The sequence below is a fragment of the Entelurus aequoreus genome, linkage group LG04 (assembly GCF_033978785.1).
Source record: "Entelurus aequoreus isolate RoL-2023_Sb linkage group LG04, RoL_Eaeq_v1.1, whole genome shotgun sequence".
Classification (NCBI taxonomy): domain Eukaryota; kingdom Metazoa; phylum Chordata; class Actinopteri; order Syngnathiformes; family Syngnathidae; genus Entelurus; species Entelurus aequoreus.
The window spans coordinates 41820480-41835222 of NC_084734.1; the positions used below are offsets into that span (position 1 = coordinate 41820480).

The 14743-nt window shown below is 39.7% G+C and overlaps 1 protein-coding gene across 1 annotated transcript; it reads left to right on the forward strand.

Annotated features, from left to right (window-relative positions):
- Nucleotides 1-347: 347 nt before the first annotated feature.
- On the forward strand, nt 348-14263 carry fam89a (family with sequence similarity 89 member A). The gene is made up of 3 exons (XM_062044911.1): nt 348-541; nt 1105-1395; nt 10181-14263. The coding sequence occupies exons 1-3, from the start codon at nt 536-538 to the stop codon at nt 10472-10474; spliced, it is 591 nt and encodes a 196-aa protein (XP_061900895.1). The 5' UTR covers nt 348-535; the 3' UTR covers nt 10475-14263.
- Nucleotides 14264-14743: the final 480 nt, after the last annotated feature.

Genomic DNA, 14743 nt, shown 5'->3' on the forward strand with positions numbered 1-14743 from the left:
TATAACTAGTTACTGGTTTTCAGTAACTAACCCAACACTGCCCGTGACCTTAAGCGCTATAGAAAATGGAAGAATGGGCAAGTCAAGTTTATTTATAGAGCACAATTTGAACACAGGGCAGCACGGTGGTACAGGGGTTAGTGCATGTGCCTCACAATACGAAGGTCCTGAGTTCAATCCCGGGCTCGGGATCTATTTGTGTGAAGTTTGCATGTTCTCCCTGTGACTGCGTGGGTTCCGTTCGGGTACTCCGACTTCCTCCCACCTCCAAAGACATGCACGTGGGGATAGGTTGATTGGCAACACTTAATTGGCCCTAGTGTGTGAATGTGAGTGTGAATGTTGTCTGTCTATCTGTGTTGGCCCTGGGATGAGGTGGCGACTTGTCCAGGGTTTACCCCGCCTTCCACCCGAATGCAGCTGAGATAGGCTCCAGCACCCCCCGCGACCCCGAAAGGGACAAGCGGTAGAAAATGGATGGATGGATGGAATTTGAACACAATGCAATTCAAAGTGTTGTACAGAAAATGAATAAATGCATGTAAGTATTTTTGGTGCATTGCCAGGTGTGATAAAACCCATTGTTTATGATTTGTTTCATTACAAATGGCGATACAGTAGGTTATAATAGCAGAGTGAATTGCCACATGGTTGAAAAAAAAATGCTAGAAATTTTATTTTCCTGCCTGCAAGGAGACGCCCAGCAGCCACACTGTTACAGGGGACCGGAAGTCGATTTATCTCAACAAATAACTAAGGACATCGACTTCAAAATAAAAGTAACACGTCTATAAAAAGTAAGCTAAATAATATAAATGAATTATGTTAGGTTATAGTCTATCATTTTTTAACCAACAGAACTCTGTGCTGTTTTAATGTTGAATAGTTATGTTTATATTTGAGTGGCTTGCTTAGCTTTTGTTTTGTTTTGAAGCTAACACCGGAAGCGGCTTTGCCTCCATTCCGGTGGACTTGATACGGCGTCTCCAGTGTCCTCAGGCGAAGACTGTTGCTCAAAACTGCGTGTTCATTCGAGGCGTCTCCTCGTCGTCTCTTGTGTGACTATCAACTTTTTTTTAAAAAAGGTTTTTTTTGTCACAAAAGGTGACATTTTCCTGCTATCTCGCTCGGCTGCTGCACGTCGCCATGAACGGGAAGTCGGCCAACGGCACGGCGGGGGGAATGGCGTGTATCGACGGTCTGCCGCCGCTGCCCAAGAGCCTGAGCGGCTTGCTCAACTCCAGCGGCGGCTCCTGGAGGGACATGGAGAGGATGTACGTGAAGAAGACCATGATCCAGGACGACCTGAGCCGAGGCAGGAACAACGCCGACAACCTGCTCGCCAACAAGCCGGCCAGCCTCGACGCCGCCCTGGCTCTCCTGCGGAAAGAGATGGTAACCAGAACCCGTTAAGAAACGCACGTTTTTTCTCGCCTTCCTTTTCCACACTTAATTCTTCCCTAACACCAACATCGATAGTATTTTTCATTAATAACATTCTGGTTTATTCGGCTAACTTATTATGTGCAGTTTACACTCTTAATCAAAGCAAATGACGACTTGCCAATGTGTTCGGAGCTCATTTTAACTGCAAGGCCAATAATAAATCAACCTTAAAGATTACAAACCATTTTCACCTTGATCAACACTCATAATAACTTGACCTGGTTTGTTCCAGATTATTTTAAAGAGCCACATTATATATGAGATCAATCACTTGGGGAATGTATTTCGTCATGTATTGGTTTTTCTGCAGTGACAAACTTGCATTTTTAAGCGAAGTCTAGTACCGTGTTTTTCAACCTTTTTTAAGCCAAGACGCATTTTTTTCATAGAAAAAATCCGGAGGCACTCCACCAGCAGAAATCATTTCAAAAATAAAACTCAGTAGACAATAAAAAGTCGTTGTCGCAATTGTTGGATATGACTTTAAACCATAACCAACCATGAATTGATTAACGTGGACCCCGACTTAAACAAGTTGATAAACTTATTCGGGTGTTACCATTTAGTGGTCAATTGTTTGGAATATCTACTGTACTGTGCAATCTACTAATAAAAGTTTCAATCAAAAAAGCATCACTATAGCTCTTGTCTCAAAGTAGGTCTACTGTCACGACCTGTCACATCACGCCATGACTTATTTTGAGCTTTTTGCTGTTTTCCCGTGTGTAGTGTTTTAGTTCTTGTCTTGCGCTCCTATTTTGGTGGCTTTTCCTGTTGCAGTTTCATATCTTCCTTTGAGCGCTATTCCCCGCACCTGCTTTTTTTTCGCAATCAAGAATATTTAAGTTGTTGCTATCTTTTTTTGTGTGGACATTGGTGATTGTCATGTCATGTACGGATGTACTTTGTGGACGCCGTCTCTGCTCCACACGCTGTACGTCTTTGCTGTTGTCCGGCATTCTGTTTTTGTTTAATTTGTCGCCAGTTCAGTTTTAGTTTCATTCTACATAGCCATCCCTAAGCTTTAAAGGCCTACTGAAATGATATTTTTTTTATTTAAACGGGGATAGCAGATCCATTCTATGTGTCATACTTGATCATTTCGCGATATTGCCATATTTTTGCTGAAAGGATTTAGTAGAGAACATCGACGATAAAGTTCGCAACTTTTGGTCGCTGATGAAAACTAGTCTTGCCTGTACCGGAAGTAGCGTGACGTCACAGGTTGAAAGGCTCCTCACATTTCCCCATTGTTTACACCAGCAGCGAGAGTGATTCGGACAGAGAAAGCGATGATTACCCCATTAATTTGAGCGAGGATGAAAGATTTGTGGATGAGGAACGTGAGAGTGAAGGACTAGAGTGCAGTGCAGGACGTATCTTTTTTCGCTCTGACCGTAACTTAGGTAAAAGGGCTCATTGGATTCCACACTTTCTCCTTTTTCTATTGTGGATCACGGATTTGTATTTTAAACCACCTCGGATACTATATCCTCTTGAAAATGAGAGTCGAGAACGCGAAATGGACATTCAGAGTGACTTTTATCTCCGCGACAATACATCGGCGAAGCACTTTAGCTACCGAGCTAACGTGATAGCATCGGGCTTAACTGCAGATAGAAACAAAATAAATAAACCCCTGACTGGAAGGATAGACAGAAAATCAACAATACTATTAAACCATGGACCTGTAACTACACGGTTAATGCTTTCCAGCCTGGCGAAGCTTAACAATGCTGTTGCTAACAACGCCATTGAAGCTAACTTAGCTACGGGACCTCACAGAGCTATGCTAAAAACATTAGCTATCCACCTACGCCAGCCAGCCCTCATCTGCTCATCAACACCCGTGCTCACCTGCGTTCCAGCGATCGACGTAGCGACGAAGGACTTCACCCGATCATCGATGGGGTCCCGCGGCTAGCGTCGGATAGCGCGTCTGCTATCTACAAGTCAAAGTCCTCCTGGTTGTGTTGCTGCAGCCAGCCGCTAATACACCAATCCCACCTACAGCTTTCTTCGTTGCAGTCTTCATTGTTCATTAAACAAATTGCAAAAGATTCACCAACACAGATGTCCAGAATACTGTGGAATTTTGCGATGAAAACAGAGCTTTTTGTATTGGATACAATGGTGTCCAAATACTTCTGTTTCAACGATTGACGTCACACGCATACGTCATCATACATAGACGTTTTCAACCGGAAGTTTCGCGGGAAATTAAAAATTGCACTTTACAAGTTAACCCGGCCGTATTGGCATGTGTTGCAATGTTAAGATTTCATCATTGATATATAAACTATCAGACTGCGTGGTCGGTAGTAGTGGGTTTCAGTAGGCCTTTAATGTCTTTTCTTAGGGGCACTCACCTTTTTGTTTATTTTCGGTTTAAGCATTAGATACCTTTCTACCTGCACGCTGCCTCCCGCTGTCATCTGCATATTGTGATTACGACAAACCATTGTCGTCTCACACAACGTGTTCCCGACATCTACAAAGCAATTAGCTACCAGCTTCCACCTACTGATATTGAGGAGAATAACATGGTTACTCAGCTGAGCTCTTTACAGCACCGACACTCAACAACGGCATATTATTTGCGGATTATAATTACTGGTTTGCAAAAAATATTTTTAACCCAAATAGGTGAAACTACATATTCTCCCACGGCACACCAGACTGCGTCTTACTAGGTGGTTAAAAAACACTGGTCTAGTAGACGACATAGGAGTGGGCGATATGGACGAAAAAGTATATCTCGGTATATTTTTACTTAAACTCTATATTCGATATATATCTAGATATATTTTCCGGTGAAAGTATACATATAAAGATTTTTGAGCGAGATTCACTGAAATTGAAGTGAATGACAACTGTACTGTAAACAGTCAGTGGCACTTTTATTAACCCAGTTGGTCAAGATGGGTATTAACAGCACAGAAATCAAACTGTTTAAGTAGCACAGAATTACATAATATATATGTATATATGATATAAACATATAATATAATACATCAGTATATATCCTATACTGTACATATATTATGTAAATATTATGTACGAATTTTATATTTTATAATGCTTTTAGTCTATTTTATACCTGCATTGTCCTTTCCATCTTTTCCATCATTTGTAACTGAGCTACTGCGTGGAACAATTTCCCTTGTGGATCATTAAAGTTTGTCTAAGTCTTTAGTCTAATAACATAAATAAAACAGACAAATATTATTTCTACGTAAAATAAATAACAGAGCTGTGCAAATAATACAAAATGTATCAAACTCGGATAAAAAATACATTTGCAGGCACGCGCTTTTTAATTCCCAGTCGACGGTGTAATGGAGTGTCACACACGCACGGGTTTGGTCAGCGCCAGGTAAGTGACTTTACTTTTAATTGTGCGGCTTCCTCACTTCGGCATACATTTTTGGCAGCATTTCTCGTACGAAATATGCCCGGGTTGGCAACTCGAGAACAGTTTTGATTTGGGCTTAATGGTAAACAACTCAAATGAATGTTTTATCCAGAGGCATATATTGGTCCAAATTTGGCCAAGTAGACGCATTGTGGGTTTCCTGGACGTCGTCTACATCGCTAAAAGAAAAAATCTAAAGAAGAGAATCCCTCTGCCATCTTCCACTAGTTTTCTTAATGTATAAATCGCCCGCTTGAAAATTCCATCTTCTCTTTTACAACTCTCTCGTTGTCATTTGGGATGTCTGTTGTGATTTCCCTTCCTGGTTCCATGACCTGCCCTATCTTGCCTCTGATTGGCCTGTCCTTAATGTTTTGCCTTAATCTCAACCAATCGTGACTCATCATAGTAAACAACTAACCAACCCTGGATGTTCTTATACATGCAAGCACATTTTGGAAGGAAGAAGGGGAGGGGTTTAGTAGCCTAGGAGTGTTGAGAGGGAGCAGGGGAGAATCAAGGAACACAACAAATAAAAATGTGAAATAAATTATATCGATATTACGATATTTTCTTAATTCATATCCAATTAAAAAATATATCAATATATCTTACAAACTCGATATATCGCCCAGCAGCAAGACGACATGACTTCAGGCTTGTGTTCCATTAGATTTGCTGCTCTCCTGATTCCTGAGTAAGTGTATCCATTGTTGCAAAAAAAATACCCTCTTAAACTTGACCTGGTAAGCCTTAAAAGTGAACAAAGGCAGATTGACATGTAAACAGAAGACTCTCCTTCAATCCTCTCGTTGCCAGCAGCCATTCATGGTTTTGTCGTATCAGCATTATACCACATTTTATTATTCCATATTGCTCAGTGCTGGTCAAAGTGTAACATAACAGCCTGCTTCTGTCACTTGATGCCAAGCACCAGGTGCCTGCAGAAGCATCATGAATGAATGAAATGAGCTTATTTCGGTCATATAAGCAACTATTTTGTGGGATCAATTTAACAGCACAGATTATGTATATTAACAATCATACACATACACACACAAAAAGAAAAAGAATGACCTAAAAGGAATAGGCTGAAGCCAAGGCTTATTTGCCTATCCTATACATTCGCTGAAAATTAGATTGCCTGGAACATCAACATTCAAAAAAATCAATGGGATGAAAGTAATCGTTGCTATATTTTATACTTTTCCATTATTTCACCTTTCAAGGCTTTCTTAAATAACTACATATCTTCAACTCATCACTGAGCTTGTTCCACCATTTAACTCCTGAAACTGAAATACATTTGTATTTTATATTCGTTCCTACTTTACATATTTCAAAAATCAATATCCTCCGTAAATTATAGTTTTCTCCTGTTAATTGAAATAACCTAAGATTACAAGGTGGAAGGCTGTTGTTCTTTACCCGAAACATAATTTCCATTGTTTTTAAAAACACAATATCTGAAAATTTTAACACATTAGAATTTATGAATAATGGATTGGTAGGTTCATAGTAGCACACTTTGTGTAGTATTCTAATTACCCTTTTTTGAAGTTTAATTATTGGGTCTATGTTTGTTTTATAAACATTTCCCCAAACTTCAACACAATATGTTAAATATGGAAAAATAAAAGAATAATATAACATATGCAGACACTTCTTATTCGGCATGTGTCTTACTTTATAAAGAATAGCAATGGATTTGGATATTTTCCCCTTCATATATTCAATCTCTTCCTCGCCACGAGAACACACGCTTTGTTAAATCCTATTTCTTTTTTGGAGGTCGAGGCTTATCTGTGAGTATTTTTCACTTGCATTTGCAGTCTTAAGTTTTCAGAAAGTCCCTTTCCAAGTTTACCAAGCGACCAAATCTGGCTATGGGCGTGGTTATAGGCGTGGTCACCATGACATCATCGAGTAATTTGCATAATTTACTACAATGATATGAGTTTCTCTAAAAAGGCTCAAAAAACGTATACCTACTAATTAATAATAACAGTTTTGTTTTAAACGTCCATCCATCCATCCATCCATTTTACAATATAATTACAACACTTTATGTACATATTTATATACAGATTTGAACAATAAGTTATTCACTGAAATATATTTATTAATTGTGGTTCTTACAAAAAATATATCTTATAAAATATAAAAGCTTTAGCCTACTACTACAACCATATTATTTACCAGCAACATAAAGTGAAACAGAGGCAGAGGTGTCCTGCCACAGTCAGTAACAAATAAAAAGAAAACAGTAGTGGTGGTAGATAGACACAAAGCTTCATCAAACATCTGATCCACTGAACAAAGAGCTCCAAAAATCTTGATCCTACACTTCTCTTTTGTAAAGTAAATCTGAACAGCCGATATGGGCATCTACATCAATTAAATGATTTGCCTGAGAAGCTGGACAGGACAAAAAAAAAATTAAACAAAATTAAAAAATTAAAAAAAAAATAATACACATTTTTTGTGGCGGTCTTAATTCTTTCGTGGCGGGCCGCCACAAATAAATGAATGTGTGGGAAACACTGTATAAACAACTTTACATAAAACACCATTTACATCTGCATTTACTCTTCCTTTGTTCAGCCAGTTGTTTAAACAAATGTAAGCCTTTTTTCATTTTGTTGCCGTATTTAACCCACCGGGTAATCCGGCTTCCTCCCACTTCCAAAGACATGCACCTGGGGATAGGTTGATTGGCAACACTAAATTGGCTCTAGTGTGTGAATGTGAGTGTGAATGTCGTCTGTCTATCTGTCTTGGCCCTGCGATGAGGTGGCGACTTGTCCAGGGTGTACCCCGCCTTCTGCCCGAAGGCAGCTGAGATAGGCTCCAGCCCCCCCCCCCGCGGCACCAAAAGGGACAAGCGGTAGAAAATGGATGGATGGATGGATTTTGACCGGATGTGACGTGTCGCCCTGTTATTGTGAAGCCGGAAGAGAGAGTGTGTGTGTGTGTGTGTGTGTGTGTGTGTGTGTGTGTGTGTGTGTGTGTGTGTGTGTGTGTGTGTGTGTGTGTGTGTGTGTGTGTGTGTGTGTGTGTGTGTGTGTGTGTGTGTGTGTGTGTGTGTGTGTGTGTGTGTGTGTGTGTGTGTGTGTGTGTGTGTGTGTGTGTGTGTGTGTGTGTGTGTGTTTTCTGCTGGATTTGATCTAATTATAAATCCTCGGTTACACAAACAAGCTTGTTTACTTTTACAGATGACAGCACTGATCTATTTTTTGTACAAACGACATCTACCGTAATTTCCGGACTATAAGCCGCTACTTTTTCCCCTCGTTCTGGTCCCTGCGGCTTATACAAGGGTGCGGCTTATTTACGGCCTGTTCTTCTCCGACACAGACGAAGAGGATTTCGGTGGTTTTAGTACGCAGGAGGAAGACGATGACACAATGATTAAAGACTGACTTTTCATATACCGGTAGGCTGGTTATTTTGATAACGTACAGGCGAGCACTTTGTATTACTTTGCACCGTTGTATTATTTGTACTCTGCATGAATGCTGTTTGCCATGTCAAAGATGTGAAAGTTTGATTGAATGATTGAAAGATTTATTGTTAATAAATGGGACGCTTTGCGTTCCCAAACAGTCATCTCTGTCCCGACAATCCCTTCTGTGGTAGCAGGAACCCCTATATACTACGGTAATTACAAATCAAAACCCTGCGGCTTATAGTCGGGTGCGGCTTATATATGGAGCAATCTGTATTTTCCCCTAAATTTAGCTGGTGCGGCTTATAGTCAGGTGCGGCTTATAGTCCGGAAATTACGGTAGTTTGTATGACGTTAGTTGGCAACATGAACGACATCTCGCAGCACTTAATCATCACAGATGTTAAGTGTACTACGTGCGGTGGCTGTCCATTTCGCAAAGACGTTGTTTAATTTATCTGTGGTATGTGCAGATAAACTGAACCAGCATAGTTTGTGGTCCTCTGTTTGCTGTCCATGTAGCCTTCCTGCTTGCGATGCCATCCTCACGTTCATGTTTCGCTTTAAGAAGCTATTTTAAATTTGACGTGCGCCGATGATAAGAAAGTTTGTTGCTGCAATACTTATTGATTACCTGTTTTATCTAAAGTCCCGTCGAAGGTTGTTTTGAAGGGAGCAAAGCACATTGCTCTAACTATGATCGTGGCGTGTGAAATGATCACTTCCTGTGCCATGTGCTGTGCGCTGCTTTCCGGCAATCTAAACTAACACTGTGATTTCCTCATTCATGGTAATGCGATAATTTTTTGAAATTAATCCCTAGAGATGTCCGATAATATCGGACTGCCGATATTATCGGCCGATAAATGCTATAAAATGTAATATCGGAAATTATCGGTATCTGTTTCAAAAAGTAAAATGTATCACTTTTTAAAACGCAGCTGTGTACACAGACGTAGGGAGAAGTACAGAGCGCCAATAAACCTTAAAGGCACTGCCTTTGCGTGCCGGCCCAATCACATAATATCTACGGCTTTTCACACACACAAGTGAATGCAAGCCATACTTGGTCAACAGCCATACAGGTCACACGGAGGGTAGCCGTATAAACAACTTTAACACTGTTACAAATGCCACACTGTGAACCCACACCAAACAAGAATGACAAACACATTTCGGGAGAACATCCGGACCGTAACACAACATAAACACAACAGAACAAATACCCAGAACCCCTTGCAGCACTAACTCTTCCGGGACGCTACAATATACACCCCCCTCTACTCCCTACCCCACCCCAACTCCCACCTCAACCCCCCCACCAAACCCCGCCCACCTCAACCTCCTCATGTTTTCCCAGGGAGAACATGTCCCAAATTCCAAGCTGCTGTTTTGAGGCATGTTAAAAAAAATAATGCACTTTGTGACTTCAATAATAAATATGGCAGTGCCATGTTGGCATTTTTTTCCATAACTTGAGTTGATTTATTTTGGAAAACCTTGTTACATTGTTTAATGCATCCAGCGGGGCATCACAACAAAATTAGGCATAATAATGTGATAATTCCACGACTGTATATATCGGTATCGGTTGATATCGGTATCTGTAATTAAGAGTTGGACAATATCGGATATCGGTATAAAAGCCATTATCGGACATCTCTAGACGATAGTATTAAAAGCTCTATTGTCAGGTAAATTCATATAATTTATATTTTATATCTAAAAACCCTAGTCTTAACAAATATGACCAATTCCATGATTACATCCCCCAGGCCACTCCCCATGCCTCAAAGAGATTACATTCATGTGGTAAACTCTGTGATCTATCAGCCATTCTTTAATTAGGGTCTCATGGCTGCCCCCTATAGGTGGGCTTGCGGCAGCAGGACATGTCTCTGCTGTGCCAGCTGTGGTCGCTGCACGAGTCCATCCAAGAGTACAAGGGCAACTGCCAGGACCTGAGCGCCGCCTCCAGTCTCAGCATGATGGACAATGGCTACTTCGACGAGGACGACGAATACTACCCAGACACGGGCGCCACACCCACAGGCGACCAACCGGGCGGAGAGTCTGGAGAAGGGATGACTACAGCGGGAGCGGCAAAGAACGGTGGAAGTGTTGGCAAAGACGACAGCTGGGAGTCGTTTCGCGTCAACATCTGAACCCTTGCTCTCGAGAACCCATGATTGTTTGGACGGCAGCAAGAAGGACTTTTGCCAGTCTTTTGGTATGTTTTTACTATCCTGAATGGGAATGTGAGTCCAGCCTAACTTGAGCGCCTCCTCTGGTATATACTGGTCTTGCAGGGGGCGTGGCTTCATCACCTGAAGCTAACATTGTCGTCAAACATTCACAATGGACTTTTTTTAGACTTGTTTACTCAAAACAAAATTTAGTAATATACTTTTTTTTTTATATATATATATATATATATATATAATGCTGCCTCATCCAGCAGTTTTTCCATCTTACATATCAGTGTATCAAAGTTTTATTATTTATTTCATAGTATAAGTAACTAAATATCCGCTCTTCTATTGCTCTGAAAGCGTCGGGCTGCAACATCGGGAAGAGTTTGCGGCCAAAAAATAATTTATTTACCAGAACAACCGGGACAACGATGGTCGTACAGCAGGGAATTTTTTGGTACAACGTCGGAAGTTGTCTCCAAATTATTGTCAACCCGTGAGCACCAATTAGCTGCTCAAATGTAGCCCCAGTCTTAAAACACAGTATACACCCTTGAAAGTAGCTGTAAACTGGCAAGCTAGCAAACTGTAGCAAAACAGATGAAAACATTAGCAGTTGGCAGGTGATTACAGGGTCTTTTTCTTACCTCTTCTTACGTCAACAGATGTCATGCTAGCAACTTTTTACTTGTTCGGGCGCACTGTTAGCACCTGAATTACCGGCTCTTCGTCTTCCTCCCTTCAATTTATGTTGTCTGTATACGTGACCAAAGAAACGCTCAGCATGAAATGTATCGTACATGCCGACCACCTAAAATTCCTCCACAGCTAATTCTGGAAATGTAAAAAAAAAAGAATGTCTCCACGCCGTCTTGAACATCTTCACTACAGGGTTTTGCCGTGCCTTTAGTTCATGTTAATTAACGTTTGTTGTGTTTACGTTCAAACGCATGCCACTGACTTACAAAAGACGGTCTAAAAATATGATTTGAAATCGTAATGTACTCCCACTGGATACTTCATTAGGTATACCTGACCAATGTTGGCTTTAGTCATTAGTCCGACATTTTTTGTGTGTGGAACACAGGCCACAGTTTTATTTAGGTTGAGCTAAAATGTTGGGGGGGTTGTAACAGTAATTGAGATCTAAACCTGTGACAGAAATGAAATGTATATGTATAATTTTGTATCGGTTATTATTTGTATTTATTTTTTAAACTGTAATTCACCACAGCATCACAAATCGGGCTTTCATATTGGAATGCATTGGAAGACCCTAGAAGCTTCCCGATGGGCTTGAATTGTTTTATGGTGTACCTAATGAAGTGTTTGTTGATTATAACGACCAATACTGGACTGGAGAGCAGCACGACACCGCAAAATGAATTATTATGCTTCCAAAAATATGTTAAATGTGTATAAATCATATCAAAATAATACTCAAGTGAATTACTGTAGAAAATTCTTAATGAATGACGACACCATCACTGATGTATTACCGAATGTTTTGTCTGACACTTAATTGACTTTTTCTTGTGCTGTAAAGAAGACTGTTATTAGTGTCATGAAATTACAGAAGGTATGTAGTTCAAACAAAGATCACAATGATAATTAGTAAATAGAAAAGCACTCGCAGAGCGTAGAACTCTGCCAAGTGCCCGATAGTAAAGAATCCTTTAAAAAAATCCTGAATCTAGACAGTGATCCAGATCACCCCTACAATCAAATGACATGTTGCCATTTCCTGAAAGTTTCATCAAAATCAGCCCGTACATTTTTTAGTATTGTTGCTAACTGACGAACCGCAGCAAATACATAACCTCCTGACGGAGGAAATAATGATAATAATAAGACACTCTCATCGGATGTTTTCACTATCAGTGCCTTTGCAAACCATCAGGTGACTGATGAACTATGAGGACATAACACAAGCTACAGACTTTTTACAAGACACTTGCTGGCATTTTTTTGTAAATTCCTTTGGTGCAACATGAGGGACAAAAACATTAATGTAGTTCAACAAATAAAAACCCAGAATGTACACATTGAAGCTTGTGAAATTTACTGTGTAGCATGTTTTGGTGTGCTTAAGGTATTACCCTCCCAAAAACGACATGAATGAATAAGAGTGCTCTTCCGCAGTGCAATCTTTCCCCTGGTCTGCCGAGAATAAGAAGACTTAGCAGGAGGGGTCAGTGTTGATACGTTGATGTTATATTTAGCGAGTATTCCAACCCCGACAAAAAATGACTGGCGACAAATCTATTATTGGACATTTTTGGAGACTCTGACATGAAATAACGTATGGCTCTTTTCAACGAGCAGCAGGTGATGCTGTGAGCCCGTCCCTTCTAAACCCGCTCACAGGTGACTTGCTTGTGATTAAAAAATTTAAAAAAAAGTGATAGAAGGAAGTAAATTTGACTTTGTAAACATATTTTTTCTCACGTTTTGTCTCATTCATCCATACCAATTATTTTCACATGCGTTGTTATACAAATTTGACGACATCCCCTCTAGCGTGGCCCCCACGACCACAACCCACAGATAGATGGCAGTCCTGTGTAAAACATACAGCACAAGTGATTGGAATTTTACACCAGCTAAATGCTAACATCGCTCATATCAACAAAAAGTATGTGATCATTTGTGTATCAAATCAATCATAAATGTGAAATGTTTTTGAATAAGTGACCATCTACAAATAATGTTTGGCATTATTGTTGTTGTACGAGTTTTAATGTTAAACAGCTACGTTGTCGATGCAATTAACACATCTCCTTCAGATCTATGTAGACCACAATGCTATGGGGCTGTCATAGCCACGCCAACACTTTGCTGGTTCAGAACAAACCATTTTCTACGACATTTTTAAGTTTATGTGTAGAAATAAGCTAAAAATCATCCTCCACACCAGCAGAGGGCAGCGTGTTAGCCTTCAGTGAGCAGCGTTGGTGCCAGAAAACGCTCATTATTGTGATTTTCTCAATGCATCTGTTTTATTAATCAGTTTCGAAAATCAAATGAAATAGAAAATTAGTTGACTTTTAGCGCACAATATCACCTGCGTAGCAAATATACACCACATCTGGATTGTAGCATTTTGTGAGCAGACAAATGAAATGTCTTAACGTCACATATCGACTGTTTGCAAAATATTAATAATGCCTTAAGTCATTGATGCACAATGAATTTGAATTCCTGTCAAAATATTACTCATGCATTAAGTCATTGATGCACAATGAATTTGAATTCCTGTGTTGCACAAAATATTGCAAGCACCGTTCTTTATTTCTCTGTAAAAAAAAAATACAACCACACTGCTGCTGATAACAATAAAATGAGTACCTAACATATCTTTGCAGGTATTTTGTTTTTTATTGTTTCTTGCTCAAAAGGCTCACCGTTTACCAGACCAATTGAAATTGAGATGGCAAAATTAATATTTGAACGGAAGACCCAACTTTTACACTCTTAATGGCAAGCCGTATGTCATTTTTAAGAAGAGCTTTGCAACCAAAAGCAAAATGTGTTCATATTTAAAATGTTTCACATTTAGAAAAATGAAAAGATGCCCTTTTCTATTTTTTTCCTTTTTTTTTTTTAAAGAAAACATTCATATGTTTAACAACAAACCTTTTGTTACGATTAGTCAAAATCGTATCAAGTAGGAATGGGCAATATGGCCTAAAATCTATATCACGAAAGTAATATATGTAACAATATGTTATGTGGCATATAAATAATAAAAACATTTCAAAACAGGTTAAAAATGCTTTTTATTTGGCTGCTGATTTATGCAATAACATTGTGTAATTTCCGGTTGTATTGTTTATTCAAAACTATTATTAATATACTTGGTAAATTTACTGATACATGGTTACTTTCTGTTGTAACATGGGTCTATTTACACTTTGGTTTAAATATAACAATCACTTATTAGTATTTGGCCACCCATCCAAATGATGAGAATCAGGTGTCCTAATCAATTGGCCCGGTGTATAAAATCAAGCACTCAGGCATGGAGACTGTTTCTACAAACATTTGTGAAAGAATGGGTCGCTCTCAGGAGCTCAGTGATTTCCAGCGTGGAACTGTCATAGGATGCCACCAGTGCAACAAATCCAGTCATGAAATTTCCTCGCCCCTAAATATTCCAAAGTAAACTGTCTGCTTTATTATAAGAAAATGGAAGAGTTTGGGAACAACAGCAACTCAGCCACAAAGTGGTAGGCCATGTAA

Bases quoted from the DNA above. Each gene is read 5' to 3' on its own strand.
- fam89a (XM_062044911.1), top strand. The intron at 1,396-10,180 runs GTAACCAGAACC...TGCCCCCTATAG, and splicing joins CTCTCCTGCGGAAAGAGATG to GTGGGCTTGCGGCAGCAGGA.